Raw genomic sequence first — 27,654 nt, forward strand, 5'->3', positions numbered from 1 at the left:
ATATTTATAAATAGCCATTTTGTTCAGTATTTATCATTTTTCCATAGATTTAAGTTTAACAGTGGTAACCAATGAGCAATTGAAACTAGAATTACGTTTTTTATGATAGTTATTTATAAGTATTCCTGTAAGTTATGTGTGAAATGTTGCATGTATGTGAGCAGTTACAAAATGGTATGAACTTTTGAAGTTGCATTCAACAAGTTTAACATACACAAAATACATGCTTGAGTAATAATTTATTCCCAAAAAGAAAATAATTAACAGCAATAGTCTGTAACATATTTACAGTAGAAAGCAATAAAAGGGTTTTGGTTGAAGTAGGATGCAATCCCTGTAGTACTAGTAAGTAAGCTGTGGTTTCTGCTTGAACCTCCTTTTTTCTTTTGTGGCTACTTTTGTACAATATTTGAATAAGTGTTCACTTAAGTGTACAAAATGCTGGTTACTATAATACTGGAGGGGTAGTTTACTTAAAATCAGTAGTAGAAATTAATTTTTGAAACAAATGTCTTAAGATCAACTGATTAGTGTGAAGTATTAAATTAAATATGCAGAGAAATGATGCATTGTTCAAAGTGTAAACAATATTATGTTGTGATAGTATGGATATGTGTGTATCCTTAGGCTATTTAATTATTCTGTACAAACTGCAAGGTTATGTATGCAGTCTACAATGAGATAAGGGGATAATTATGTATATGAAGATTCCCAGAGGATGGATGAGGGTATAGCCTTAGTCTGATTCAGGGTACTGTCCTGGTATTCTCCTGGAATGTGTGAAAATACCACAAACATAGTCAGGGTAATCAGTGCTCCATCCAAGATTCAAACCAGATGTTTTCTGAATACAGGGCAGATGCCATGTTCACAATAGTGTTGGCTGGAAGGTCTAACTACCTACTTACATCCAGACCCAAGATTTAGATAATAACTTCTCCTCTGTACCTTTCATGGTATTACAGTTGCATACAAAAGCATGTTTACATTTTTATGGATTATTTCCATTGAGTGCATAATATGGAGATGTTATTTGTATGTTTCATTGCCAAATCTGTTTAATTTATTTCAACTAAATGTAAAGTTGGCCGCGCCATAGCTCAAGGGGTTAGTCACTGGCTTCCCACTGCGGCAGCCAGGGTTCGATCCCGGGTTTGGTCAAGTTGGATTTGTGGTGGACAAAGTGGCACTGGGGCAGGTTTTCTCCGAGTACTTCGGTTTCCCCTGCCAATCTTCATTCCACCAATTGCTCCACAATCACCCTCACCTATCATCTGGGGCTGGTACAATAGGCCAGAAGTGGCAGCAGTGCAAGGGACTTAGTCCCACCCCACTAGCAATAAAAGAAAATGTAAAGTTGTAGGGCAAATTAATTTTGGTATCAACCTAATATAACCTGTATTTTACACAAAGGTGAGACTGAGCTCTTGGTTTTCTCAGAAGCAGCTCATTCACAAAATAATGGTACATTGCCTACAGTGTACATGTTATTCATGTTTCAGACTTTTATTTGAAAAAAAAAATGTTCTTGATGAATAGTCACTGAAATACAAGAAAATGTAATGTATGACTGCACTACATGATTTGCTTCAAAGCAGTAGGATTCTGTCTGATACAAATTAACATCAAGGTCACCAAGTAAGCAAAATCATATGAACACATTTAGAAAATGTGAAAGTAACTGTCTTAAGGCGTATGACACCATGCAATCTGGTAACATGCCACCTCTGTCTTCAGGATTGAAGAGTACATGAAGTGTGGAAGGAGATATACATGTAGGGACAAGGACTAGAGGTGAGTTAAATTAAGGGAGGTGAACATCACAGGCAATGAAGAAAATTACATACGATGGGGTACCCAAAAGAAACCGAACTAATTTTTTTGTGGGCAGAGCTTTTGTAGTACCGCGTTTTGCCGCTGTGAGCGCATAGAGCTAACATTCCTGAGTCGATAAGCTGACTACCGTTGCTTCAGAAGGTAAGGACTAGTTTTGGCAGAGTTTATAGTGACAACTGTTTTGTGTGAACGTCGTTTTTGCAATGGCTGATTTTCGTGCGGTGATGAAATTCTGCTTTTTGCTCAGGAAAAGTGGAACAGAAACTCTTGAAATGTTAAAAACGGCGTACAAGGACGATGCTATGGGGAAAACTCAAGTGTTTGAGTGGTTTTCCCGTTTCAAAAATGGTGAAATGTCAATTGATGACAAACCTCGTTCTGGTCGTCCTTCCACGGCCCGAACACATGAAAATGTTGAAAAAAATCGTGAAATCATCAAGGAAGATCAACGACGGACCACTGAAGAAATTGTGGAGCAGTCGGGTGACTGGTTTTTCCATCATGACAATGCCCCTGCTCACACAGCCTTGTCTGTACGACAATTCTTGACAAAAAATGGTATGACCCCTGTTCCTCACCCTCCATACCCATCCGACCTTGCCCCGTGCGACTTTTTTTTGTTTCCTCGAATGAAAGAGACATGAAAGGAAAGCATTTTGCTGATGTTGCTGAGGTGGAGGAAAAAACGACGGAGGCGCTGTCAAGCATCTCAAAAGATGAATTTAGACAATGTTTTGAAAAATGGAATAAAAGACTAGACAAGTGTATTAGTGTAAGTGGAGAGTACTTTGAAGGGGATTGAAGGTTTGTGCTTAAAATTTGAATAAATAAGTTTAAAAAAAATAAGTTCGGCTTCTTTTGTGTACCCCCTCGTAATAGGGAGCATTATAATTTGTGGCTTCATTTAGATTGTTTGACTAGGTTATGTTTACATTATATAGATACTTCATAGTATAAACCATGGATGTAGAATGTGTCATAATACAGACAGTACTTAATACCAATGCAAATATAAATACATAGTCGTTGCAATTATTTACAGATGCCTTGTAAGAGCAAAATGATTCTCAAAAAATGTTTTTAAACATAAAGAGTTCTGTCTTGTGGGAAATAACGCCATGTTGTCTGGTGAACATCAGTGGGGGTTTCAGAGGTTTCTGTCACCATCTGTAGGATTGAAGAGAAAGCCAAGCAGGTAGCAAGCAGAGCTATGCTGGTTCTTGCTTGGCTTAATATTTAACCCCAAAGATAAGAAAATGCCTAATTTAAAAGGTAAAGTTGTGCCTGTGATTAACTAATTAAGCACTACATCATGGAGGCGTATGAGGATGTGGATATATGGACCCACATATTCCTGACCTCAGAACTAGTTGGAGACACGTGGTCAGCTTCACGCTTCGGCCGCTTTACCGGAAGAGCCCCTTGTACCCACTGGATAGGAAGCTGGGTAGGCCACAGAACTAGTCTGGACAACACAGAGAAGAGAAAAATGTCGCCCCTACTGGTACTGGGAACTCCAAACCCTTTACTGTCCAGATCATAACAAATCTCCATTCTGGCTCCGAGAAGTGATACGTTCGTCCGAAGTATCTGTTGATTTTCGCTGGATTACAGGACTTTATATCTGCAAACATAGAGCTGTTCATGGTTTCCGTGAGGAAAGCATAGCTGGTTGAGGTCATTACATTTTTCAGTCAACCTAACCCTGCAAGTTGCATTACAGCCCAGGGATCGCCTCAGCCGCTAACCGAAATGAACATAAATTAGTACTTTTAATCATCCAATAGAGGTGGGGGGCGGCGCGTAAGGCTGACAACCTCATCAATATCTGTGAACCGATTGTCTAAAAAATGGAGCCTTGATGTTTCACAACCCTATGAGCCTACACAGCCTGTTACAGGGATAGCTTCCCTTTTTAGTTTTACTCATACATATTTGCTATGCTACAAGCCGGAAGGTCGCGGGTTCAAGTCCCGATGAGGTCTTTGGATTTTTTTTTTTGGTTGACCTAAACCTTCCAGCCGCACTATGGTCCTGGGTTCGACTCAGCCTCTAACAGAAATGAGTGCCAGGAATTAACTAAATTTTCCTGGGGAGTAAAGCGCGGGCAGCGTTTAAGGCTGACAACCTTACTGCCATATTTGAGACGATTGTCTAGATAATGTGGGACCCTCAACGTCTCAGAACCCTATGGCCCTTCATGGCCTGTTACAGGGATAGCTTTACTTTTATACATATTTACAACACTTAAGCATTTTCAACGAAAGTGGTGCGGTATATAACATGGCAGTGCCTGAGAACCAACGCATCCTTCTCCGAGCGTTATTAATTTCACTGCTTATAAATTATTCCGTGATTTTGGTTGACTTTGATATTTTCATAGGTGGCAACAGTCGATGTATAATTCGGTATAATTTGAATGGCACTAATTTTATTTGGTATTCCAGTAGAGGAACTAACAAATGATCTAAATTAATGTGTTATCGCGTTATTCAGCCTGTACCAAAATAACCACAGAAATAAACAATATATATCCGGTTTACATCCTTTTCTGAGGTGTACGCCGTAATTTAATTCACGCCCAATTTATACCAATGAAATTATAACCGGTTCTTACTGCTTTTGTTGGTCATACTGCTTTGCTTAACCTGCCATCTACAATGTTCACAACCAATGACAACGTTTACCATTGATGTAAACGAAGAAAGAGGGTCCGAAGGGTCCGAAGGAGTACGGTGTGTTAGAGTAGTGGAAGTAGGTGTTTTTATTAATGCTATTTCGTAGTGAATTATTTCATGAAACTAAAGTGGTTGTGTTTGTTTCATATTTTCGAGTGTCGAAATTTGTAAATTAAGACGTGTGAACATAATAGTAACCGTAAGAGGTAGGCATTAGCTGGATTACAAAATGGCTGCGAGTGATTCATCCAGCGACGATTCGCTCTACCCAATTGCTGTACTGATTGATGAATTGAAAAACGAAGATGTGCAAGTAAGTTTGATCGCTAATGTATTAAAATGTGGACTTCGACAAATGTTTCATAGCCATGAATAATTTACACAACTTCTGCTTATATTGTGTTAAATATAGCGTTGCCGAGTTTGTGTTTTTCATGTTCCAGCTTCGTCTGAACTCCATAAAGAAACTGTCGACAATTGCACTTGCGTTAGGAGTTGACAGGACACGCAGTGAGCTTATCCCATTCCTGACTGAAACTATTTATGATGAAGATGAAGTCCTTTTGGCCCTAGCAGAGCAACTGGGTAACTTTACACCGCTTGTTGGTGGTCCAGATCATGTACATTGTTTGCTGGTAAGTATTTGCTGAAATTTTAAAATACAGTTGCACATTTAGTGTTATGTTCAATTGTAGTTATGTCTGTGTGTATATTAAACATGGCCCCATTTTATATTATGTGCAGGTATGTGGAACTGTAGAATAAGTCCTCATATTAAAATGTCCGAAATGGTGTAGAGGCATATGCCACAACTAAATTTACTAGCATTCATTCATTTGAATCAATTCGCATAGATGCATAATTCGGAAAAATGATAAACGATTCACTTTTTTTTTTTCAGAAACAGTTTGTAGCTTATGAACTGATAATCTCAAGGTTGCTTTCTTTCTGTACTTTATCTTGTATGTTTCACATGACTTATTAATAACTCAGAAAGCTGTTTCATGATCAAGTGCATAGCAGACATGAGAGATTTAAAGTTATGACGGTGACTTCTGGGTTGGCAGGCCGCAACCAGTGCTAAACCCATTATACATCAAGGAGCTGTCCAAAGTGCCATTTGTCTTTTAAGGGCTAAAATCGCTTTACAGCTTCAGCTAATTGTAGGTGCAAATTTTTGAGACCTCCCAAGTTTTTGAACTAGGTTAATAAGTCAAGTCTGAGAGAGGCAGCTTTTGGTGGAAGATGAGGCTCTGAGGAGCTTGCTGGTGCAGGGCAGTTCAGTTCCATAGACTCAGTTTTCAACTTCCAAACTATATTGAAGCAAAATCTGCATTCCTTAGAAATTTAAAATTAACAACCTGTATAATTTATTAGGCTGTCATACATGGTGTGTCATTAGGACTCTTTTTTTTTTTTAATTTTCCCCTGCAATGCCATCTGTTGGCGAGTTGTGAAGTTGCGATTCTTGAAGTTTCGGCTGTGACTGTATATAATTTCAAAGCGCAAGCATCGCTGCATCGTGTTCTGACCTTGAATGTAACAGTACTGTTCTGACTCTCATCGGAAAATGGTGGTTGAACAGAGAGCCAGCATCAAATTATGTTTAAAGTTAGGCAAAACTGCTGGAGAAGCGTACAAAATGATGAAAAGTGTGTATGGTAGTGATTGTTTGAGTTGCTCAAACATTTTGCGATGGTATGCTGTATTTCGTGGCCTGAATATCGAGAGCAAGGTTCCTGGTCGCTCCTCCACGACAGTGCCCCACCCCACAAACCGAAGATCGTGCGCAATTCTTTTTGCCAGAAAAGGGATCACAGTCTTTGATCCTCCTCTGTATTCGCCAGATTTGGCTCCAGCAGATTTCTGGTTGTTCCCAAAAGTTAAGTTGGCGATGAAAGGAGACTGTCACGACACAATCCAGGACATGCAAAGGGAATCTACCGAAGTTTTAAATGTGATTCCACAAAAAGAGTACAGTGACTGTTTTCAAAAACTTTTCAATCGATTCCAGCTATGTATTGATTCAGAAGGAGACTATTTTGAATAAAAAGAGTGAAATTTTGAAAATAATTCACGTCTTGTATTTTTAATGAACACACTCCTAACAGAACCTGGACACACTGTGTAGATACCAATATACTAAGAGAACAGCATGCAAACTTTTGGTAATTAGTTCAACCTGCAAGCTGTTAGCAAGTGTTTGACATTATTAAAGTTGAATCTGCAGATTTACAAGTGTGACAGTAAGTGTAATTCCTCATATGTGCTATGTAATAAATTATCCTGAATGCAAACGAGAGTAGTCATTGGATGAGTGTGTGCAGCCACATTGTTCGTCCTGTTATTTTAGAGCAAGGCTCGTTAAGGCCCAGAGACAGACCTCCTGCTTTGCCAAGTCCTAAACCTGAGCTGATCATCGCCCTGTCGATCCCTACCTGACAGCATTCCACAAATTTGTAGCTACTGCAATCTGGTGACTACTGGCACCCAGATAAGTTCTTCTATGTTCCCAACCAATCATATCAACCACAAGAAAGGAAAGGAAGTAAGGATAACCATATCAGGCAGAGGAATCTTTGGCATTGCTGACTGGGAAGGAAGGGCACACCAACATCTAGTATGCCCCCAAAGAGCCATTACAAGCAGCACCCACAGTGGGGCTGTCTGAAGTAGGTGATTACAAGCACTCCAGGTGAAGACCATGTTAAAGCAGGTGCTCAACTTCACAGTATGAATCAGTTACCATTAAAGGTGATGCTTCTAACATGGGGCAAAGATAGCAGGAAAAAAGGACTGTTAAAGGTGGTGCCAAGTGTCTGGCTGTTGAAAGAGACCATTAAAGGCGGTGTCCAATGCGTGCTGCCAAATGGAACCGCAAAGGCCTGTCCCCATACTGCTGGCCACCTTGTTGAAACACATCAGTAGGTATGCTTTGAAATGTTAAAGCATCCATCATACATCCCTGACTTTGTTCCATCAGATTGGAACCCTTGCAGTTGCTTTAAAAGCTGTAATTGTATCAGCAACCATCAGTTGAAGGAGAGGGTGCATATGTGATCTGCAGTTTTTCTTCTAATGACGTAAATAAGCTTGTGCAGCTGTGGACAAGGTGTTTGGATAAATGTGAGCTGTGCTGTAAAATGATTAACGTCTGAGTTACCGGTTTCTGTTGTGTTAATTTGAATAAGTATATTGAGGTTACTTCGTGACATACCATAATATAATATGAGAATCATATGCCAGTGAGCCATTGATGGTTCTTAGTGTACCTGCTGAATTCTGTTAGTGTCATTAATATTTTGTATATATTAACTGGCAGTGTTTGAAAGTTAAATGTAAGTAAGCTTGCCAGGGAGCAGGATTAGAATTCTTGAAATAGATGATTGTAGCCAGCAGGTTCAGACATATGAGAAAATTGTAAGTTTTGAGGTTTTCACAGCGATGACTATGAAGAAAGTCGTCTTCTGGGATCTGGTGCCGTGTATTCTTCGTTTTAACCGACGTTTCAGAGGAACATATCACCTCCATCTTCAGGGTAGTTGAGTTGCGTGCGAATAGAGATAGCTGTAGCAGCAATGATTGGGAAGTGAAAAGTGCTGGTTTATATATGAAATAGGCTGTTCATTCTTCCCATTGGTCCCACCTCCGGTTAAAACGAAGAATACACGGCGCCAGATCCCAGAAGACGACTTTCTTCATGTGAGGAAATTGTTAAGAATTTATGGAACAGAACTGTGTGATAAGCCTAGACTTTTAATATTCTTTAATATATTATTGTTTGCAATGCTTTTAACCAATACAAATTAGAAATTATTTAGGGATCAGCATAACCACTTCCAAGCATAGTCTCTGTAACCAGAAAAGATTTTTGCGTTGCATGGCACTAGTGCAGCTCATGCTGAATATCATGGTTAAGTCTCATAGCGTTCCAGCCTAATATTTGGAAGGTTTTGAGGTGAAATCTTGGCCTGCAGAACTGCTATGATGACCAAGAATTTTGATGGTTTTTATTTCGTTTGTTCAAGGTAAAGGAGTTAGTACCCAAAATAGGCCACAACTGCTTTCTTCTTAAGGCTTTGCAGTTCTTCATTCATTCACCCTACCACTTATTGCTAGCTGTCATATGCAGTTAAGAAAGCATGTCTGTGCTTTTGGTATTCATTTATTGAATGGAAACATGAATATCCTAAAGAAAATTTCAGAAGTTCAGTTAAAAGCTTTGTTTAGAAATAAATGTTTCATCACCAGAAGTGTGGCAGAGTTTATTACAGCATTACAAATTTTGTTGGAAGATGGTTTCTTCATGATATATGGTGGAATTATGTTACAAATGCTGATTTTTTTTTTATATATAAAGTAATTGAGAAAATCTAGTTTGTGAACAGCATAAACACACATTACTTAAAGCTTGTCATTTCAAAGAAAAATATGGTTTTGTTGCTTTTTGAGTACAGTAAAATCTGCATATGAGGGAATCTCAAGGAACATAAAAGTTCTCTGATAGGTGTTAGTTCTAGGAAGAACTGATTGTGTACTTTCCTTTGGTATTATATGGACCACATAGAAAGTGACTCCAACAATTTTTTGTTGCTGCGGGAACATCTTTACCTAGCAATGATGGTAATACACAGACCCTCCGACACACACATCCAGAAATTCTTCAATTGTTGCATATATTTTTTGCCATGGGAATGTGTTTACAGAGCTGTTGCCTAACAAGAAAAGGAGGGATACACTTTACTGAGCCCTTGCATAACATGCAGACTGATGGGGTGGTGGAGTTATGAAGTGCACCATTGAGATGGACTCAAGTGCTATGATATATATACTAAGTTTCGTGGAAATTATTGCAGGCATTCAGAAGTTAATGGAAAGGGGGGGGGGTGTATTCACAGACCAACAGACAACATGGAGATCACAGAAGCCTACTTCATTTTTTCAGAATAAGGAAAGTAGGCTGATAACATTGTTTATGATTGGCTTAAGGTAGTAACTTATGATGACCTACAGTTTTAACTTGAAAACATGGTAGCATAGTTGGTTGAGGCACTATACTACAGGCCATAAAGCCGCGGGTTCGAGTTCCGGTGAGGTGGATCTTTTTCAGTTTAGCTAATCCAGCGATACTATGGCCCTGGGGTTAACTCAGCCTCTAACAGAAATGAGTACAGAAATCTTTCTGGGTGGTCAAGGTTTAGACGGTACATAAGGCTGACAATCTTACCACCATCTGTGAGCTGATTGTCGAGAGAAAATGTGGGAACCCCAACATCTCACAACCATATGGGCCTTCACAGCATGTTACAGGGATAGCTTTACCTTTTTTCTTTACTTTTTTATGTGAATATTTCAGTAAATTCAAGGGAAAATTATTTTTCTGAAGTGTGACCAGTGTTGCAGCAATATACAGTATATTTGCAGAAAATTAAAATGAAGACCAGATTATGATTAACATTTTGGTCTTCTGGGATGTGATTCCATATAGTTCAGTAGATAACTACTGTGAAGATGGAGGCAACAGGTTTATCCAGAATGTTTGAACTTATTTACCACACTATGCAACATTACACCCCATAACACTGTAGAAGTAATAGGCAGCATATTGAGAACCTCGTATCAAATTTCATTATTGGTTGTCTGTTACATTATTTTGTGTACTGAAAGTTAGACTGTCTCCCTTCAGCATGCCCAGTTTCTCACTCATTGTTTTGTAACCTGCACATTTCATAAAGGGAGAAACAAATCATATATTACAGAACCCTTCAACCAGGAAAAGGTTGAAATCACTGCTCTTGGTCATAAGTTGGTGTAGTGTTAGATGTTGTAAACAGTTATAGTGTTCTGTTCTTATTTCAGCCACCTTTGGAATCACTAGCGACTGTTGAAGAGACAGTGGTGCGTGACAAAGCAGTGGATTCTCTACGAGCTATTTCTGGACAACACAGCCCAAGTGATTTGGAAGAACACTTTGTGCCCTTAGTCCAGCGCCTGGCATCAGGTGATTGGTTCACTTCACGGACATCGGCGTGTGGTCTCTTCAGTGTTTGCTATCAGCGAGTTAGTCCAGCTGTAAAAGGTACATGAAATGTTATCACAGCACACCTGTATCTCATACTGTGAACGTTATGTGTGTTGACACATCAGTACTTCACTAAAATTCTCAGTGCACTTCAAGAACTACTTTTTTAAATTGTGGTTTGCATAATTAAGAAACTAAAGAATTGATTTGTGATCTTATATGCAGTCTATATGTAGGAGTAGTTCAATTATGTGGCATGACTTTCTGATTTTAGCTGATCTACGTAATCATTTCCGCAACTTATGTCAGGATGACACACCAATGGTACGGCGTGCAGCAGCCAGCAAACTAGGTGAATTTGCAAAAGTTGTGGAAGTTGAGTATCTCAAATCAGATTTGATCCCCATGTTTGTGAACCTGGCACAAGATGAACAAGATTCTGTGCGATTGCTGGCAGTGGAAGCGTGCGTTAGCATTGCCACTCTATTGCAACAGGATGATGTTGAACAGTTGGTCATGCCCACACTGCGACAGTGTTCTGGGGACACCTCATGGCGAGTGCGTTATATGGTTGCTGACAAGTTCACTGAGGTATTATCTCATTTAGCTGAACAGTAAGCATAAGAAGCTGTATTGACACACAGTACAGTTGTGCATGGCAGATTTGTACATTAAGCATACTGAATGCATGAAGTGGTAGGATGTTCTGTAACAGTTTAATTACAGAAGGGATTGCTGCATTCAATGGTTAAGCGTAAAATGTGGAACAATGAATGTTCTGTACAAACGAACCTCTACTTATGAACTTTGAATAAGTGAACAATTTGCTTTTTGTGAACATCACATGGGCTAATAAATTGTGACTCCCAATTCATTTAACCTGAGGACGGAAACAGATCCAGTTTCCGAAACATCGTGTTTTTCTTAGTTATCTTAAAACCAAGGCGATGGATAAAGTCCAAAAACCCAATATCTCTGAGTGTTTACAGTGTTCAAAAGAATGAATTCTTGGGGAACGTACTTTATGTAGAACAGTGTTTCTCAACATGTGGGTTGCAAGTAGTATCGCAGTGGGCCATGGAACTTTGTTAGGGAAATTAATCAAAATTCCACTAAAAGGCAAAGATTTTGAGCTAGTAAATAAGGTGTCACAATCACAACAGTGGAATTATGATTCCAACAGTAGACTTTCAAAGAATGTTCAGTTCTTACCACATTGTTTGCATGAAGTTATTTCTTCTCACCAATTTCAGCATTCTGTTTTGCTATTATCATTGTTATTTGTTTGTGCAATCATCCTATATTACTGCTGAGTTTAATAATGGTGTGTGCTGTTGTGCACTCAGAACTGCTGCATGTCCTAGAAAACTAGTCTTTGTTCCTCTCCTGCCTTACGCAGCTATACATATATCACCTAGGATTTATGCTTCTGGTTGAAGCAGCCATAGAGTTTTCAAATCTGCCATCTCTTGGATGGCTAACATTTTTGTGTTATTGCAATTAAACATGTTTGTATACCTCTTCCTTTTCCCAAAATGTTATAAATAAGTGCTGAACTATTAATTAAAATGTATTGGTCTCTGACATTAAGGGAAGAACATAGACTGAGGGTGTTTAAGAACAGGGTGTTGAGGAGAATATTTGGACCGAAGAGATATGGAGTGACAGGAGATTGGAGAAAACTGCATAATGAGGAGCTTCATAACTTGTACTCTTCTCCAAGTATAATTAGAATGATCAAGTCAAGGAGGATGAGGTGGGCAGGTCATGTAGCACGAATGGGGGAGACGAAGAATGCGTATAGGATATTGGGAAAGCCAGAAGGAAAGAAACCACAGGGAAGACCAAGGCATAGGTGGGTGGACAATATTAGAATGGATCTTAGAGAGATAGAATGGGATGGTATGGATTGGATAGAGCTGGTTCAGGATAGGGACCAGTGGAGGGCTCTTGTGAACACAGTAATGAGCCTTCGAGTTCCATAAAATGCTGGGAAATTCTTGAGTAGCTGCAGAATTGGCGGCTCCACCAGAAGGGCTCAGCTCCATGAGTAAGTAAGTAAATCTGAAAGTTATTCTTGTTGAATTTGAGGTTCTCACAGTGGTGACTGAGAAGAGTGCTACCATCTGTGATGAAACAAAAGGTATACCAGTAGAAGTCAGTCGACATTATAGAGGAATGTACTGTCTCCATTTCCAGGATCAAGGAGCAAGGCAAGCAGGAAACTAGTAACACAGCCATTTTCTTGCTTGGATTACTCTTTGACCCTGAAGATGGAAGTAATACAGTCCTCTGATATGTTATTGGACTTCCACCATACTGCATCGTGTTACATCCCAGAAGCTAGTTCCCATCAAAAATTATTCAGTGTTTTGTGAAGAGATGTAAAATATTTCTCCCTATTTTAAAATAATAGGATGAAAACTGGGGGCCTAAGGTTTCGGAGTTGGGGCAGGAAAGGGTTAAAGCATTGGTCAAATCAGATCATTACACGTCCAGCCATACTAGTCTTGCTGGCCAGTTGAGTTTTCCAGGGGAATGTTTGATATATAGATGAAAAGAGACAAATTATTGTGTCATTTACATTGTTTTACCCATTTAGCCATGTCTTGAAGTGCAATTTTTTGTCCAGTAACGTCTGACAGACGTACTTGAATCCAAACAGCCGTGAAAATTATTCCTCTTGGTTGCACCATCTTAGAATTATATGAATTAAATGCAAAAGGTGCCATACAATGAAGGAAAATGTTGGGATATAACTAAAATGGCACAGGACTGAGTGTGGAAGTTCTCTGAGCTGTACTGTGTAGATACAAAAACTGAACTGTGACTGCAAAAAAATTCTGAGAATACCATTGAAGGGATTAAATTCTGTTATAATGGTTTTATATGTGTTTCATGTGGTTGTTTTGGTGCCATTTTGCTGTGTCTGTAGCTAGCACTAGATTTTGAAAACAAACTAGAGACTTTTTTTAACGTGTTCAGATGTTTCAGTGAAGAGCCAGGTTTCTTGCATGATGTTGAACAGTTGCAGGAATGCATTGCTTGTAGATTTATGTAGCATGACACGGTCAACTGGAAGATCTAGCAGTATTGCAACTTTGTCTGCAGCAGTCAGTCACTCTTGTTCATTTGTCAGTTTTGTAAATTTGAGTACTTTGTGGAACATTGGTTAAGACTAGAAAATAAATACTGTATGCTTGAGTTTAAATTTTGCACAGCTCCACTGTGCATTTATAGTTAATCAGGTGTTAGTTTAATGTTCTGTTAATTTCATTTTTCTAGCTTCAGAAGGCTGTGGGGCCAGAAATCACAAAATCAGATCTTGTACCAGCATTCCAGTCACTACTGAAGGACACGGAGGCAGAAGTGCGTGCAGCAGCAGCACACAAAGTGCGTGACTTTTGCCAGAATTTGGACTCCTACCAGCAAGAAACAATCATCATGACACAGATCCTTCCGTTCGTAAAGGAATTGGTTGCTGACCCCAATCAGCATGTCAAGTCAGCACTTGCTTCAGTCATAATGGGTCTTAGTCCTATACTTGGCAAGCACAACACCATTGAGCACCTGCTCCCTCTCTTTCTCTCACAGCTCAAGGATGAATGTCCTGAAGTACGGTTGAACATCATTTCCAATCTTGACTGTGTCAATGAAGTCATTGGAATTCAGCAGGTAAGTCTGCTCATTTTTATAAATGGCAAACTGTTTTATTCCTCAGTAGTTAGAATATGTGGCACACATCAACTATCAAGACTGTTTTCTTTACAGTGACATCAGTAGCTGCACTGTATAGTATTGCATGATTGGATGATAGATGAGTGAAAAATGATGAAAGGATTTGAGAGTAAGCAGTCATGGCCCAAATGATGTACTGTGCTGACATTTGCATGGAGGGACCAAGGAAATAATGAGAAACCTCAATCAGGATAGCTGGCATCCCAGCCAAGATTCAAATGGAGCACATACTGAGTGTGAATTGATAGCATTGCCACTGCATCAACCCAATTAATATCATGACAGATGTATACAGTTTTCCTCAGTCTGCCTACAAGTTGGGTTGTTTTATAATAAAGTTTTCATCATTTTCCACCCCACAGGGATTTGTCTTCTGTCTTTGACCACTCATCCTACTCTCCCACATCTAGTTCCTGCAGTTAATCTCACCATTATCACCTTTCAGACATATTGAGACCTTGTGGAATCTTCACAGAATGTCTTGTTTGAATGTGTAATGCCTGTAAGAGAACCCATAATCCGTTCTAGGCCTGGAGGTAGCTATCCAGAATGAGCTTGTGATTTTCCTTAGTCCTTCTGGGAGAGTTGTAGGACAGCACCATAAAATAGACCAAGACTATCTTCAACCCAGGTTTTCATTGACAGTCTTCCCATCATTTGATTATGTATTGAGTACCGGGCATCTCCCTGGGGGTAAAGGCTGGCTGGTGCGTAAGCCTGACAACCTCACCACCATCTGTGAGCCTACTGTCTAGAAAATTTGGGAGCTTCAACATCTCACAATCGTATGGGCCTTCATGGCCTGTTCCTGGGATAGATCTAACTTTTTACTGTATTATTATTATTGTTCATGGTAGTGGTGGTGGTGTTATCATTGTGATTTTTTTATATGTGTGAAAGTGTAATGGCAAATTTCCTTCCCTTTTCTGGCTCAGGTAAAATGATCATATTTTTTCTTATGTTCTCAGCTCTCACAGTCATTATTACCTGCTATTGTTGAGCTGGCAGAGGATTCAAAATGGCGTGTACGACTGGCTATCATTGAGTACATGCCACTGCTGGCTGGCCAGCTTGGAGTGGAGTTCTTTGATGAGAAACTGAATTTACTTTGCATGACTTGGCTTGTTGATCATGGTGAGTTGCCATGCAGTATTAGTTCCCGTCCTGGTTATGTGCCATGTGTATGGAAGGATTTTTCTTCAGTCTGCAGTGTCATCAGTTGTTGTGTTATGAGTTTGAAGGCATGCCATCATGCTGCCATTAATATGTCTTCTATCACCTTGTTAAGAAAACTCATAATTCTGTTTGTATTATTATACCTGAATGTGGTAAGAACTAGAGTACAGATGGAGTTTAATAAAATATTTATTTACACTGTTTATATAATCAGCAGCTTTTTATATTGAATGTATAAGAGGTGGGCCATCTTGGCCCTTGCGCTGATCAGTTGTGCCTCATCGCTTCTTATATTACTGATACATAACCTGTACTCCTTACAGTACATGTATATTGGTTGTAAGTTGTAACATTACACCAGTACTAACTGCTGACTAACTTATCACTGTCATTACAGTTATTTTCAACCAGATAATACTAAATGTCTAAAATAATTCCATATTTAATTTGATGAAGAGAGACGTAGTTTTACTGTGTCCTCCATCTTTGGAGGGCTCTGGATTTTATGTTCATATTTGTGTTCTTATATGTCATTGAGACGGGCAATATTTGACCTACTAGAAGCTCATGGAATGTGCAGCGTCTTAGTTTAAAAAGATGACATTGATATATATGCAAGGATGCAATTTTACAATCACAGTCCTAAGAGGTAGGATGTATTCATGCATCTGCAGTCGTTAAAGTCTTCACACACTAACATTCATTTGCCTTGACATTTAGCTGTTCTTGGGATTAAATTTTTTGATTGATTTACTTTATTTAGATTGCTGAATATCCCTTGCTCAGATAATAGCCAAGCTCAGTTGGCTGTGGAGTCTTGAGACCTTTAGTTACAGGTTGTGTGATGGCCATACCTTTGATAGAAATGGGAGGTGGGGTTTTGGGCATCAATGCTGAAAGCTGAGCTGATGTTACTACTCAGTTTTAGTGTTTACGCATTGAAACTGATGATGCACAAAACAGCATTGCTCTTTTAAAGTGTTATACTTCAGCAGCTTTAATTAAGTAAGGTCATAGGTGTTTAGGTTGGGGGTACATGGTACCGTAGTGGTTAAGGTACTATGCTACAAGGCGGAAGGTCACGGGTTCAAGTCCCAATGAGGTCATTGGATTTTTTTTTTCAATTTACCTAATCCTTCTGGCCGCACTAGGCCCTGGGGTTTACTCATCCTCTAACAGAAATGAGTACCAGGAATTAATTTAAATGATTTTCCTGGGGAGTGAAGCGCGGCCGGCGCATAAGGCTGACAACCTTACTGCCATCTCTGAGCCGATTATCAAGATAATGTGGGACCCTTAACGTCTCACAACCCTATGGGCCTTCACGGCCTGTTATAGGGATAGCTGTACTTACTTACTTTTACGTAGGTGTTTAGGTTAAGTTCCGAGTACACGTTGATATCAGTTAAGCTGTAAGTAGACGCGAAGTGGTATTATATTAAATGGATGAATCATCAAACAAAGGCTGTATGATTTGAAGTGCTAAAAAGAAATTTTCCAAGCATAGCTCCTTGTAATGTTGGAGTCCTAGAAGATCTTGTGTTTGAGTTATGCTGAATAAGAAATATAAAATTTGCATCCTGTTGCACTGAAATCCAAAAAAATTAGTGAATCATACTTGCAGCAATATCCCTTTGTTTGTCAGCAGTTCAAACATGCCACATGCAAGAAATGCAAGCGCCTCTTGCCTAACATATTTCCCAAGAGGTTAAAAGAACTGAATTTTTTGCTGGTTAAGTAAGATTTTAAACAGTTTTCTCTGCGCTTTGGCACCATCTTTGCATCTCTATAGTTTCAGATTGTGTGTGTGTGTGTGTGTGTGTGTGTGTGTGCAATCATGTGCGCGCGTACTGTCAGTGACTGTTTTAAAGCAGTTTTGTGTTTGTCCAAGTGGAACTGAAATTTTCAGCTCCTTCCAAGTTTTTGGTTGCACTGCGGTAATGTAGCCACGAAGGCAAAGTCATGCCATACTCTTTGGAGGGGCTAAGAACTGCTTGCTGAGTGTATATTGAAACATTAGACTAGTATTAACATGAAGGTGTTAACAAAGTAGCAGTCATTAGATTTTGAGTACCATTGCTCCTTGTTGCCTTGCAGTTCTATGTTTCTGGAAGTATTACATTATAGATAGTGGATTTGCTTTTGAGGTAAGCATACAGTTTATGATACAGCGTCCTTATGTCTTTGCTCTTCCTGAACCAAAGAGAATGATTCTATAAGTGGAAATGTTCTTTGGGAATGTTCTTGTATTAATACTGCACAGATACATGAGTTTTGAATATGGCACAGTTGGTAGATGCGCAGTGAACCTCTGTGGTGACTTGAAACGTGATTTAACGTGAGGTGTATTGTATTAGTGTTGATGTTATCAGTGTGTACATAAATTATTTTGTTATTTGGAGACTTTCTCTGCATATTTCTGTATTTGCTAGGTACATATGATGTCAGTTTTAAAGTATCTTTGTCAGGAATGCTAAAAGGGCTGAAGTATTGAGAAGATACAGCATTTTCATGTCTTCTTTCCACATCCATCCCCACATGGTTCCAGAGATCATATTCATGGCCTTCCTTCAGGTCTCATTCATATTAAGTTTTTTTATCATTTTGGTCAGTCTTTTTGCCTTATGAATCACCTCAGCCCATTTTGTTTCTCTGTCTTCTGGTAGATCCATTTTTTCAGTTCTGAGTACCTTTTTATCATCTTCTCACTTTGTTTTCTGGCCGAAATGATTTGATATTGTTTATGTTTTTAATCTTAAAGCTTTTGGTTTAAGGATGGTTGACTTTATTTTTTTTTTTCAGTGTATGCAATTCGTGAAGCTGCCACATTAAATTTGAAGAAGTTGGTAGAAAAATTTGGACCAGATTGGGCACAGAACACAGTGATCCCAAAAGTACTGGCCATGTCCCGTGACCAGAATTATCTTCACAGGATGACATGCTTGTTTTGCATTAATGTAAGTGACACCGAATCAAACTTTGTCCTAGATTAGTGATTCCTGAACTGTTATGAGGAGGCATTCTGTAGTTTCAAATGATTGTGTCATAAAAAGTAATTATCTATTAAAGTTACAAATTCTGTTCTGAATTGTATTTAGTCTGGGGTTTTGGTATGGGAATGTGGAAAGTGATGTCACATTCAGATGCTTGTTATGTATAGCACAGTGCGAGCCACTTGTAATGTTAAATTAAAATACATTGAAAGGCAGTCCTAATATTAAGAATAAGAACTCGTTGCTGAGTTCTGCTACCGCCTCTTTGTATGTTCATTTTGCTATGAACACTTGCAAATCTTGGGGTCATTATGTCGTTACACCAGTCGGTATTAGCAAATAATTTTAAGAGTATTGTCCACTCTCTTGACTTTGGAAATGGTGAGGAAGGTTGAGTTTAAAATGTTAGCTCACATTCCATACTCAAACGGATTTAGTGCTAAGCAGTTTGAACCTTTCCTGACAACTGAGAAGGTGACTCAGAATGTGTTGGGTTCTGAGATACAGAGGTGAGGATTGGTGTTATATTAAATGTATACAGGCAGTATATGAGAGTCCATCCCTCAGAATGTGCTCACTGATTCAGCACTGAATAATGTGAAGGACACAATTGGGACCACATTAAGCACTGAAATGTGTTTTGCTTACTGTGTGATTGAAATAGTATGTATAAAATTTGTGGTTTTCATATGAATCACACCTGTAGGACAAGGAAAATGGGCTGTAAATGTTTGTGCTTCTCTATATAATCCCTATTGTACAGAACTTCTCTGTATTGTGGAAGATTATTTCTGTTTCATGTTGTGTACTTAATTATTTTCTTCCAACTTTCTAAATAGTTCTTTCTTGTGTATGTATTTCAGGTTCTTGCTGAAGCCTGTGGTTCAGAAATTACAGCCAAATTGATGTTGCCCACAGTTTTAACCATGGCAGGTGATAATGTTGCCAATGTACGGTTCAATGTAGCTAAAACTCTTCAGAAGATTGGACCTGTATTGGAACCCAAGTTAGTAGACAATAGAATAATTAACAATTGTTAATATTATGAGAATTTATAAAATTTGTAAAAGGGTTTTTTCCAACTATATTCGTAATATCTGGAAGTGGTTGGAATATAACATGATATGGCACTGAAGTTTGAACAATAATGTGGACATGACAGTATTTGTTTTCATTAGGACAGTTATCAGTATTTATGTAAGAAATGGTTGTGAATCAGCCTTAATACTTTTACTTACATGTAAATCACATGTTATGCTAGTGATGTTGAAGCTGTGCATGAACCCATAACTCTTCAGTTTTCTGATTTCATTGAATGAACACAATTGAGTTGCAACACTCAAAAATAACTTGCTAGATAACATACATGGGTAGGATTTGCACCATCTATACTTCCCACATCTGAGGTGTTACCCTGGTAGCGCAGGTCTCTTGTCATTGTATTTGTCACACAGCTCAAACCAAGATCATGACATAGACTTCACTAATATGTATGTAGGAAGAAAATGGACAGTGTTAGTTTGTTTGGGTTTAATATGTAGTAGTGGTTCCCAAACTTTTTCAGGCGTCTGTTGCTTTGGATCTATTACATATCTTACTAGTTAAAACTGAGAAGGGGTAATTTGCTCTCAGATTCAGGAATCCATAGGAATTTGGGGGGGGGGGGTAATAAGACCTATATAGAGACTGTTAGCTGTCAATAACATCAGAAGCAAAACTGTCAGTACTGTCAGTACAGTTGCTTCAAAAAGTTACTGGAAAACAGTAGTGTCTACTTAGGAATCACTCATTATGATGTTTAAAGCACAGATTTTGTGCGATGGCTTTCCAAATATGAGTTACTGTCAGGAAGTTCCCTGACTGTTACTGTAGTAACTGCCTGGGTGTGGTACAATAGGCCAGAAGTGTCCGCAGTACAAGGGACTTGGTCCCACCCCACTAGCAATAATAAAAAAAAAGATAATAACTTCCATTATACCTCAGTTTTAAACGTGTATTTTTTTCTCCATTCTATTGCCAACCGAATAAGTGATTTAGCCGTTCATTAGTGCTTTCACTTGCCTCGAAGATGAGACCTTTACAGTTTTCATTAGTTTTTGTTAATTTGAAATTCAAAAGCTAGTTCAGAAAGGATATGATATAGTGTGAAAATGTATTTTAAAGAATGAGCTCTGAACTTAGATTTGTTTTAATTATGTTTGAAAATTTTACACAGTTTTCTCCTCAGCATTTCTGATATTAATTACTTTTATCTGGAAAACTACAGTTGGCACATGGAATTCATAATCATTATCCGAACAGCCGTTTTTGAGACATAGTTTTCCCCATAAGGTTCTGCCAGTTTTGTCAGTTCCTGGGAATTAGACTATGAGGTATCCACTTCTATGGATTTTGCAACAGTACGTGATTTGCAGAGCAAGGTCCTCAGCTTTGCGGCCAGCTCCCAACCTTGAGGACCAAGTCTCGGTGACAAGGTGGCCCATTTATTTCCCAGGCCCCGAGTTCCCTCTGCAGTAACTTCTGCAACTTGAAGGGTTACGGTGGTGGTATTCTAACTCCATCATCACAGGAAGCCATAAGGAATACATATTTAAATTTACCATCAGAGTCAAATTTAATAAGAAGTGATACATTCCCATTCAGTTTTCTATGGAGTAAACGGTTCTAGTTCAGAAATTATATAATCGATATGCATGAGAACAAATTCAAGAGTTATCAAAGTTTGTTTTCTTCATTAAAGTTCAATAAAATCTTGCGCGGGTGGCAAATTTGTTTTATTCTGCGAGAGAATTTAAAATTCGTGCAGTCCTACATCTTTCTGTTTCATAGCTGTACAGCTGTAGGCTTGCATTTAATGCCATAATGTTATTTAGCAAAGCAAAACAAAAAAAAAAAAAGCCAATAAGAGGAAAAAATGTGTAGATGTAGGTAGATCAAATTTCGAGATGCAAATTATATTTTACTAGCTTACCACAAGGTCTCTCAAATGCTGTGATACCGCAGCCCTCTAAAATGAAACATACATTTATGTAACCCCTCCATCTCCACCGGTCAGCACAACATGCAGCTCTGCGCATTGTTGCACTTCCCTATCAGGCTGTACTGTGGCAGTTTTGTGAATTATTTTTTAGCTGCAGATGTATTTCCAAAAGAATATTATACCATACAGATTTACTGGCATTGTAAAACTGTACGTGAATCCAGCTGTCACTCACACACTCATGGAGCTGAGCCCTTCTTGAGAAGCAGCCAATTGTGCAGCTATTCAAGAATTTCCCAGCATTTTACTGAACCTGGAAGTTCATTACCATGTTCACAAGAGCCCTCCACTGGTCCTTATCCTGAGCCAGATCAATCCAATCCATATCATCCAGTCCTATCTCTCTAAGATCCATTTTAATATTGTCCACCCACCTACGCCTTGGTCTTCCCAGTGGTCACTTTGCATATTCCCCTGTTTAAGAAGTTGTTACTGTGCACCGTACGATCCGTGGTATCGGCTTTCGACAGTGAAGCAGTGAAAGAGTATACCATAGTAACTAAAATCGTTGTGTAACAGTGGACTCTTATTCTTGACGCTTGGGGATGTGTGTAAGTATTTCTTTTCCTAGAAACGGCCAAGTCTCGCACAATATTATGAAATTGATTTCGTCTTGTTTTTGATACGATATGCAAGAACTGCGGAAGAAGTTCCAGATGTGACTCAAATCCTCATTCCTAATATTCTTTTACAAAATTAAATTAATTAGTTTCAGTTTCTTAATTTAAGCATTATTCCTTTTGTATCTATTATATGTTTTGGTTTTTAAAATAAAGCAACAGTACACCGATCAAGGGACGGGCGGTCTTTCTCTGGTATGTCTGCAGGACTGAGAAATCGGACCTGGAGTCCTTGGCGCTGAAGAATATGGATAATAATCACAAACAGTGCTCAGAGCACACTTAGTTCTTGTTTCCCAAGAGCTGAGTGCCGTACAACTGAAGATCTTAATGTTATATCGTACAGATGTATTTGCAATGATATGCAATTTATCTTGATGTTATTTCGCTTGACTGAGTAGTCCTTGAAACATGTGGTTATAAAAGTGTTTATTTGCTTCAAAGGCGAAATTCCCTTTCAACAAGCATATTCTTGTCATGTAATAAAACCAGTTATATTTTATATTATTGCCACTACAAATATGAATCTTGAAGGTCATTACTGATGTCCGTTTTAGGCGTTAGCCATCTGGGTCTCAGCGAGCAGTCATGTAAACTATATGTTACATGCAAATTGCTGTGCACTTCCTAAATTATAGTTCTGAAATTTTGTGACAGTGGTTCTATATTTAAATGTAAGAATATTCCCCTTGGTACTTCATATTTTTCCGTATTAGAGATCACAATTGTGGCCAATACATTTTGGAGGCTGCCTGTATCACCGGTTTCGGACCAAAAACAAAAAGTAAACAGGAAAGGAGATGAAGCACGCACTCTGCCGAAATTCATTAGTCTAAGCTGTCCTTCGTTCCGGCAAAACAACGGTTTTGTATTAATTAATTCCATTATGTAACCTGTTTGTTGATACTTTTGTAAATAGGAATATTCTGACTTTTAAACCACGTGTAAAGTCTTGTTACTTTAATAATTACAGCCATATATTTTATAAAATTTATTGTTACCTCACCTGCTGCCACAGTGGTCTGTGTTTAATGAGATTTTACTACAAAGTTAATGACTGTAATAAAATGTCTTGTATGAATACATCAGATTCTGTAACTTCAAAAATTAATTTTAACATCTCCCGAACGTAGATTGTCTTAGGATTTTACAATTCTGCTAAAAACTCTAGATGTGATTAGAGAAACTGAATGAAAGACCACTTTCCCTTTCTTGTTGACATGTACGGATCGTTGACAAAACTTCGTGTTAACATAACTTCCCTTGATTATTCACATAAATATTTTATATGGTGTGGTGTGACGTAAATATGTCACTTCATCTATATTCAGGGTATGTCATTACAGTTCGAAAATAAAGAGTAATTAATTGCCTTATGCTCAATATTCAAGGAGTTATGAACAGGTAAATTTATTATAAGCAGAAAAGAGAAGTTTAGTTTTCATAATTTCATTGAAGCAGCAACTGACGATAATAAAATTATTGTTTATAAAAGGCCACCACTGCTTTTTGGGCAAGTCCTCCTTAAAGAGAGTGCTAGTTGCTCTGCAAAGCGTTCATCTCTGCCGGTTTCTCATTTCATCTTTGCAGGCACCCTACCCCTTTAAGAAGTTAGCATGTGCGTTGTTGTTGTTCTTGTTGTTGTTGTTGTACCAAAGCACTCATGGTTTCCAAAGTTAAGGTAACTGATGTTATCAATATATGTGGAAATCTACAAAATGTGAAGATGGATAATAGCCTAAAAGAAATAGACAGTTTCAAAATTTTACAGAAAGAAGAATTTTAATAGCATGGCTGAGATACTTATATGGTTTGAACGCTGCGCCATAGCTGAAGCGGTTAGTCGCCGGCTTCCCACTGCGGTGGCCCGGGTTCAATCCCGGGTCTGATTAAGTGGGATTTGTGGTGGACAAAGTGGTGCTGGGGCACTTGTGACATTATGAAAGAACCACCACATGAACATAACAAAAAATCAAGACTGGAACTTTGAAACACTTCATCTGTGAAATGGTAGTGAATTGGACAGCTATTTTTCAACATTTTCTGCTCCAAATTATCTCTTCAACAACCTTTTTTGTGTCGTATAATATTGATGACTGCAGTTGAATTAGGGGACAGGCATACACATATCTTGCTAATAAGAATAAGGTTCCTGAGAAGAGTTTTAATGCCCTGTTTTTATGCTTCTCCTTCAACTTTAAGTGTAATGTGTAATTGTGATTTTCTTTTTCCGTTACAGTTGTATACAGACACAGGTTAAGCCAGTTTTGGATAAACTGAATGTTGATAGTGATGTTGATGTGAAATACTTTGCATCTGAAGCCATTGCAGGAATTGCAGGTAAATGCTTAAATCCAGCAGGATTGCTGTTAATTGTGCACATACAGCGCCTACTGATTTTATAGTGCTGGTCATTTCCTACTTCTCAACAAATTTTCCTTCTTTTGAAGAAATCATAAGAAATTTTGACCTTATTATCACAAGTTCACACAGTTTTCAACCCCACAACCTGTGTGCTTGATATCTACTTGAATGATATTCACGTGTCTAGTCTCTACTCCCTGTGTTCCTTTTCCTCTGATACTTTAAACAAAAATTCTGTAACAGTTTTCATTCTTCCTTACTGCATGTCCTCTCCATTGCAACTTCACTGCATACCTATCTACTTAGCTTTATTGTCTATGCATCATTGTATTGTGTTAGTGCATGTGCTGGTCCAGCAAGCGCAGCATCTCGTTCAGCACAAATACTGTTGCCTCCCAAGTTAAAATCCAGCCAGCACCATATTAGCAGAGACTGAAGTCTGGATGATAAAAGTTAATATTTCATAAAAATAATTCTTTGAAATGTTCTAGCCAATCCTTTTGCTGTCTTCTTCTGTGCTGATAAGCTTAAGGAACCAAAATGCTTAATATGTGGGCATAACATCTTTTCATATACAGCATGCCCTAGGAGAAAGATCTTTACTCTTGGGGGTCATAGTATCAGTTACTCGAAGCATAAAAGTGTATGTATACATATACGTGTGTCCTATTCTGAACCGTTTCTGAGATAGAGCTGTTTCACTGTACAGTTCCAAAATTGTCGATGAGAAAAAGATATTGCATAGTTATTATAAAAGATAAAATAACTCCGTCCAGAGTGAGTGTTGGAAGTTTTTACTACTTCAATTCTTAACACCCTTACTTGTTTCGGTTGCTATAGATCATCATCAGAGGGACATCAATACTCTTTGGAAACCACTATTAAAATGGGTGTTCTGAATGTTAAAATATATAAATGTACAATGTTTGTAATGCACAGTATATACAAAATTCAAAGTTTTCACAACTACAGTGGTTGTCTTGGTATATTAAAGTTTTTAAAAAACTTTTGTTATTTAAGTTAAAATTTATAAACCAGATAGGTTCGTGTCCCTTCGCTCATCACCTTTCTTGATGGAGGCCGAACTTGTGCCGCCTGTCTTTCTTGAAAAGGAGGTTCTTTGATATTGTCCTGTGTTTGTTCGTGGTGTGCTGTGTTGTTTTTGCCTTTCTTGACGGTGGCCAAACTTTTGCCACCTGTCTTTCTTGAGAAGGAGGTTCTTTGATATCTTAAATAACAGAAGTTTTTAAAAACTTTAATATACCAAGACAACTGCTGTAGTTGTGAAAACTTTTAATTTTGTATATATTGTGCGTTACAAACATTGTATGTATATATATTTTAACATTCAGAACATCCATTGTAATAGTGGTTTCCAAAGAGTATCGATATTCCTCTGATGACGGTCTATAGGGACCGAAATATGTAAGGGTGTTAAGAACTGAAGTAGTAAGAACTTCAACAGTCATACTGGATGGAGTTGTTTTGTCTTCTATAATATTGTTAGTGTGACAGACCAGAATGAAACAAATCAAATATTGCATACTGTTTTTAATACTGACATTTATTGTTCAAGTGACATTGGTATAATACAGTTTAAAAAATTCCACCATCAACATCAGTGGACTTTGTAATTTATTTTCCTTTCCTCCTGGGACACTCTGTATTTTCTTTATCTGTTTACTTTCTGGAGTGTAATTTAGAATGAAAAGTAAGGGTGATATTGTCCTGTGCCTTGGCATTACATCATGAAGGCATGTCATTTCATATATGTAAGGCATCATGTACTCTGGATCTCGTTACTAGATTGAAGTGAGTGGCTAACTTCATACGTCAGTTACCGGAGTATTGGTTTGTAGAAGGCTAGGTGTGAATGTGGTGGCAAAAGAAGCATCCCTGTACATGCCAGGATTAAAATTTTCTATTCAGTCTGTATATGCATGTAAAGAAAGTCTCCTTTGTATCTCTGAATTGTAATGAAGGAAGAGTAAGAATGTAACAGGTCTGTACTGTGTTCCCATTTTTATAAAGTCTGTTTTGAAAATGTGATCTAATAGGTAGATTTTGTTATTTTTTAATATTATTATGGCATAATAGTTGATTATGTATATTCATATATTAGTTCAGAGCTTTCTGAGTTGACTGTGTGCATCTTTTTGGTGACTACATTCCAGAATTACAGGGTTTACATGAAAGAATGCCCATATTTCAGATTTAGTTATTTATTGAATGTGATATAACAGAATAACAAGAAATTTAATATTAATAATAATAATAATAGTGTAAATTTTTTGAGTGAGCTGTGTTAATTGCTCACTGTATATCCAGTCATTAATTCAGCCATATACAAAGCCAAAATAAGAAGGCATCTGTCTGAGCAAATGTTGCTGGGTGAGTCATATATTGGGTCAGATGGTGTGTGCATGGGTTAGATGCCAAGAAGGTGTGAAAATTTCCCATATGTGGAGTACATGAAATTTTTCAAAGAAAATTGTTGATACCTGTTTGGAACTCGGTCACAAATAAGCAGAGCTGCAAATAGTATATTTGAAATATGGAGAGATGACTGTACTTGGCATACTCCTGAAAATGGTTTTTCTGTACTGTATCTGAGATTTTGAAGACTGATACCTTTTGAGATTTTTTTTCTTTGTTTCAGTAGGTTGAAAATGTAAATGTGACATCATCCACAACCGTGATGCACCTCCTACATCGTAAGTTCCCCAGTGAAATTTTATTTGAAATTGTTTAATTATAACTGATAATTTTGCATGTAACAATTAAGAAAGTTAGAAACATTTCTAAAGTGAATTCATGAAAATTGAAATGCATTATTTTTGCTTTATTTCAGATTGATGTTGAACAAATTCAGAGTCCTTCGTTTTAATTTCTGTGTAATATATATAAGTATCTGTTAGTGTGCCCTTAAATTTACTAACAGAAGTACTTTTTTTTTCTGTGCAACTTGAAAACAGGTAATGTTGATCGTTTTTGTAGTATTATACATAAATTTTCCTAGGTTAAGCAAGATATTTTGTCTGTGACATAACTTGCACCATGCATTTATGATTTAAGGTTCATAGGAAATTATACTGAAAATACCTGCTGTAAAAATAATAAAACCTCATATAAAGAAAAACTGCAAATGATTTTGTCTTTCTTTTAAGTGACCTGGATATGAAAGTGG

General features: G+C 38.0%; 1 protein-coding gene across 3 annotated transcripts; it reads left to right on the top strand.

The window, feature by feature from the left end:
• Positions 1–2,626: 2,626 nt before the first annotated feature.
• Positions 2,627–27,654, top strand: LOC111872919 (serine/threonine-protein phosphatase 2A 65 kDa regulatory subunit A alpha isoform). 3 transcript variants are annotated; one of them, XM_023867203.2, is made up of 12 exons: positions 2,627–2,640; positions 4,565–4,827; positions 4,958–5,149; positions 10,374–10,593; positions 10,811–11,127; positions 13,822–14,211; positions 15,243–15,408; positions 18,253–18,407; positions 19,307–19,449; positions 24,343–24,443; positions 27,127–27,181; positions 27,319–27,654. In XM_023867203.2, exons 2-11 carry the CDS (start codon positions 4,744–4,746, stop codon positions 27,132–27,134), a joined length of 1,776 nt encoding a protein of 591 aa, XP_023722971.1. In that variant the 5' UTR covers positions 2,627–2,640; positions 4,565–4,743; the 3' UTR covers positions 27,135–27,181; positions 27,319–27,654. The 3 variants fall into 3 exon arrangements, with proteins under 3 accessions (XP_023722971.1, XP_023722969.1, XP_023722972.1); XM_023867201.2 differs by lacking the exon at positions 2,627–2,640 and having other exon boundaries at positions 4,522–4,827; XM_023867204.2 differs by lacking the exon at positions 2,627–2,640 and having other exon boundaries at positions 4,522–4,827; positions 27,130–27,181.

This window comes from Cryptotermes secundus, unplaced genomic scaffold, assembly GCF_002891405.2.
Source record: "Cryptotermes secundus unplaced genomic scaffold, Csec_1.0 scaffold407, whole genome shotgun sequence".
NCBI classification, from domain to species: domain Eukaryota; kingdom Metazoa; phylum Arthropoda; class Insecta; order Blattodea; family Kalotermitidae; genus Cryptotermes; species Cryptotermes secundus.

Excerpts from the sequence above, each read along its gene's own strand:
- LOC111872919 (XM_023867203.2), top strand. The coding sequence starts at position 4,744 with ATGGCTGCGAGTGATTCATCCAGCGACGATTCGCTCTACCCAATTGCT. Across the intron at positions 4,828-4,957 it reads TGAAAAACGAAGATGTGCAA|CTTCGTCTGAACTCCATAAA; the intron begins GTAAGTTTGATC and ends TTCATGTTCCAG. Across the intron at positions 18,408-19,306 it reads CATGCTTGTTTTGCATTAAT|GTTCTTGCTGAAGCCTGTGG; the intron begins GTAAGTGACACC and ends TATGTATTTCAG.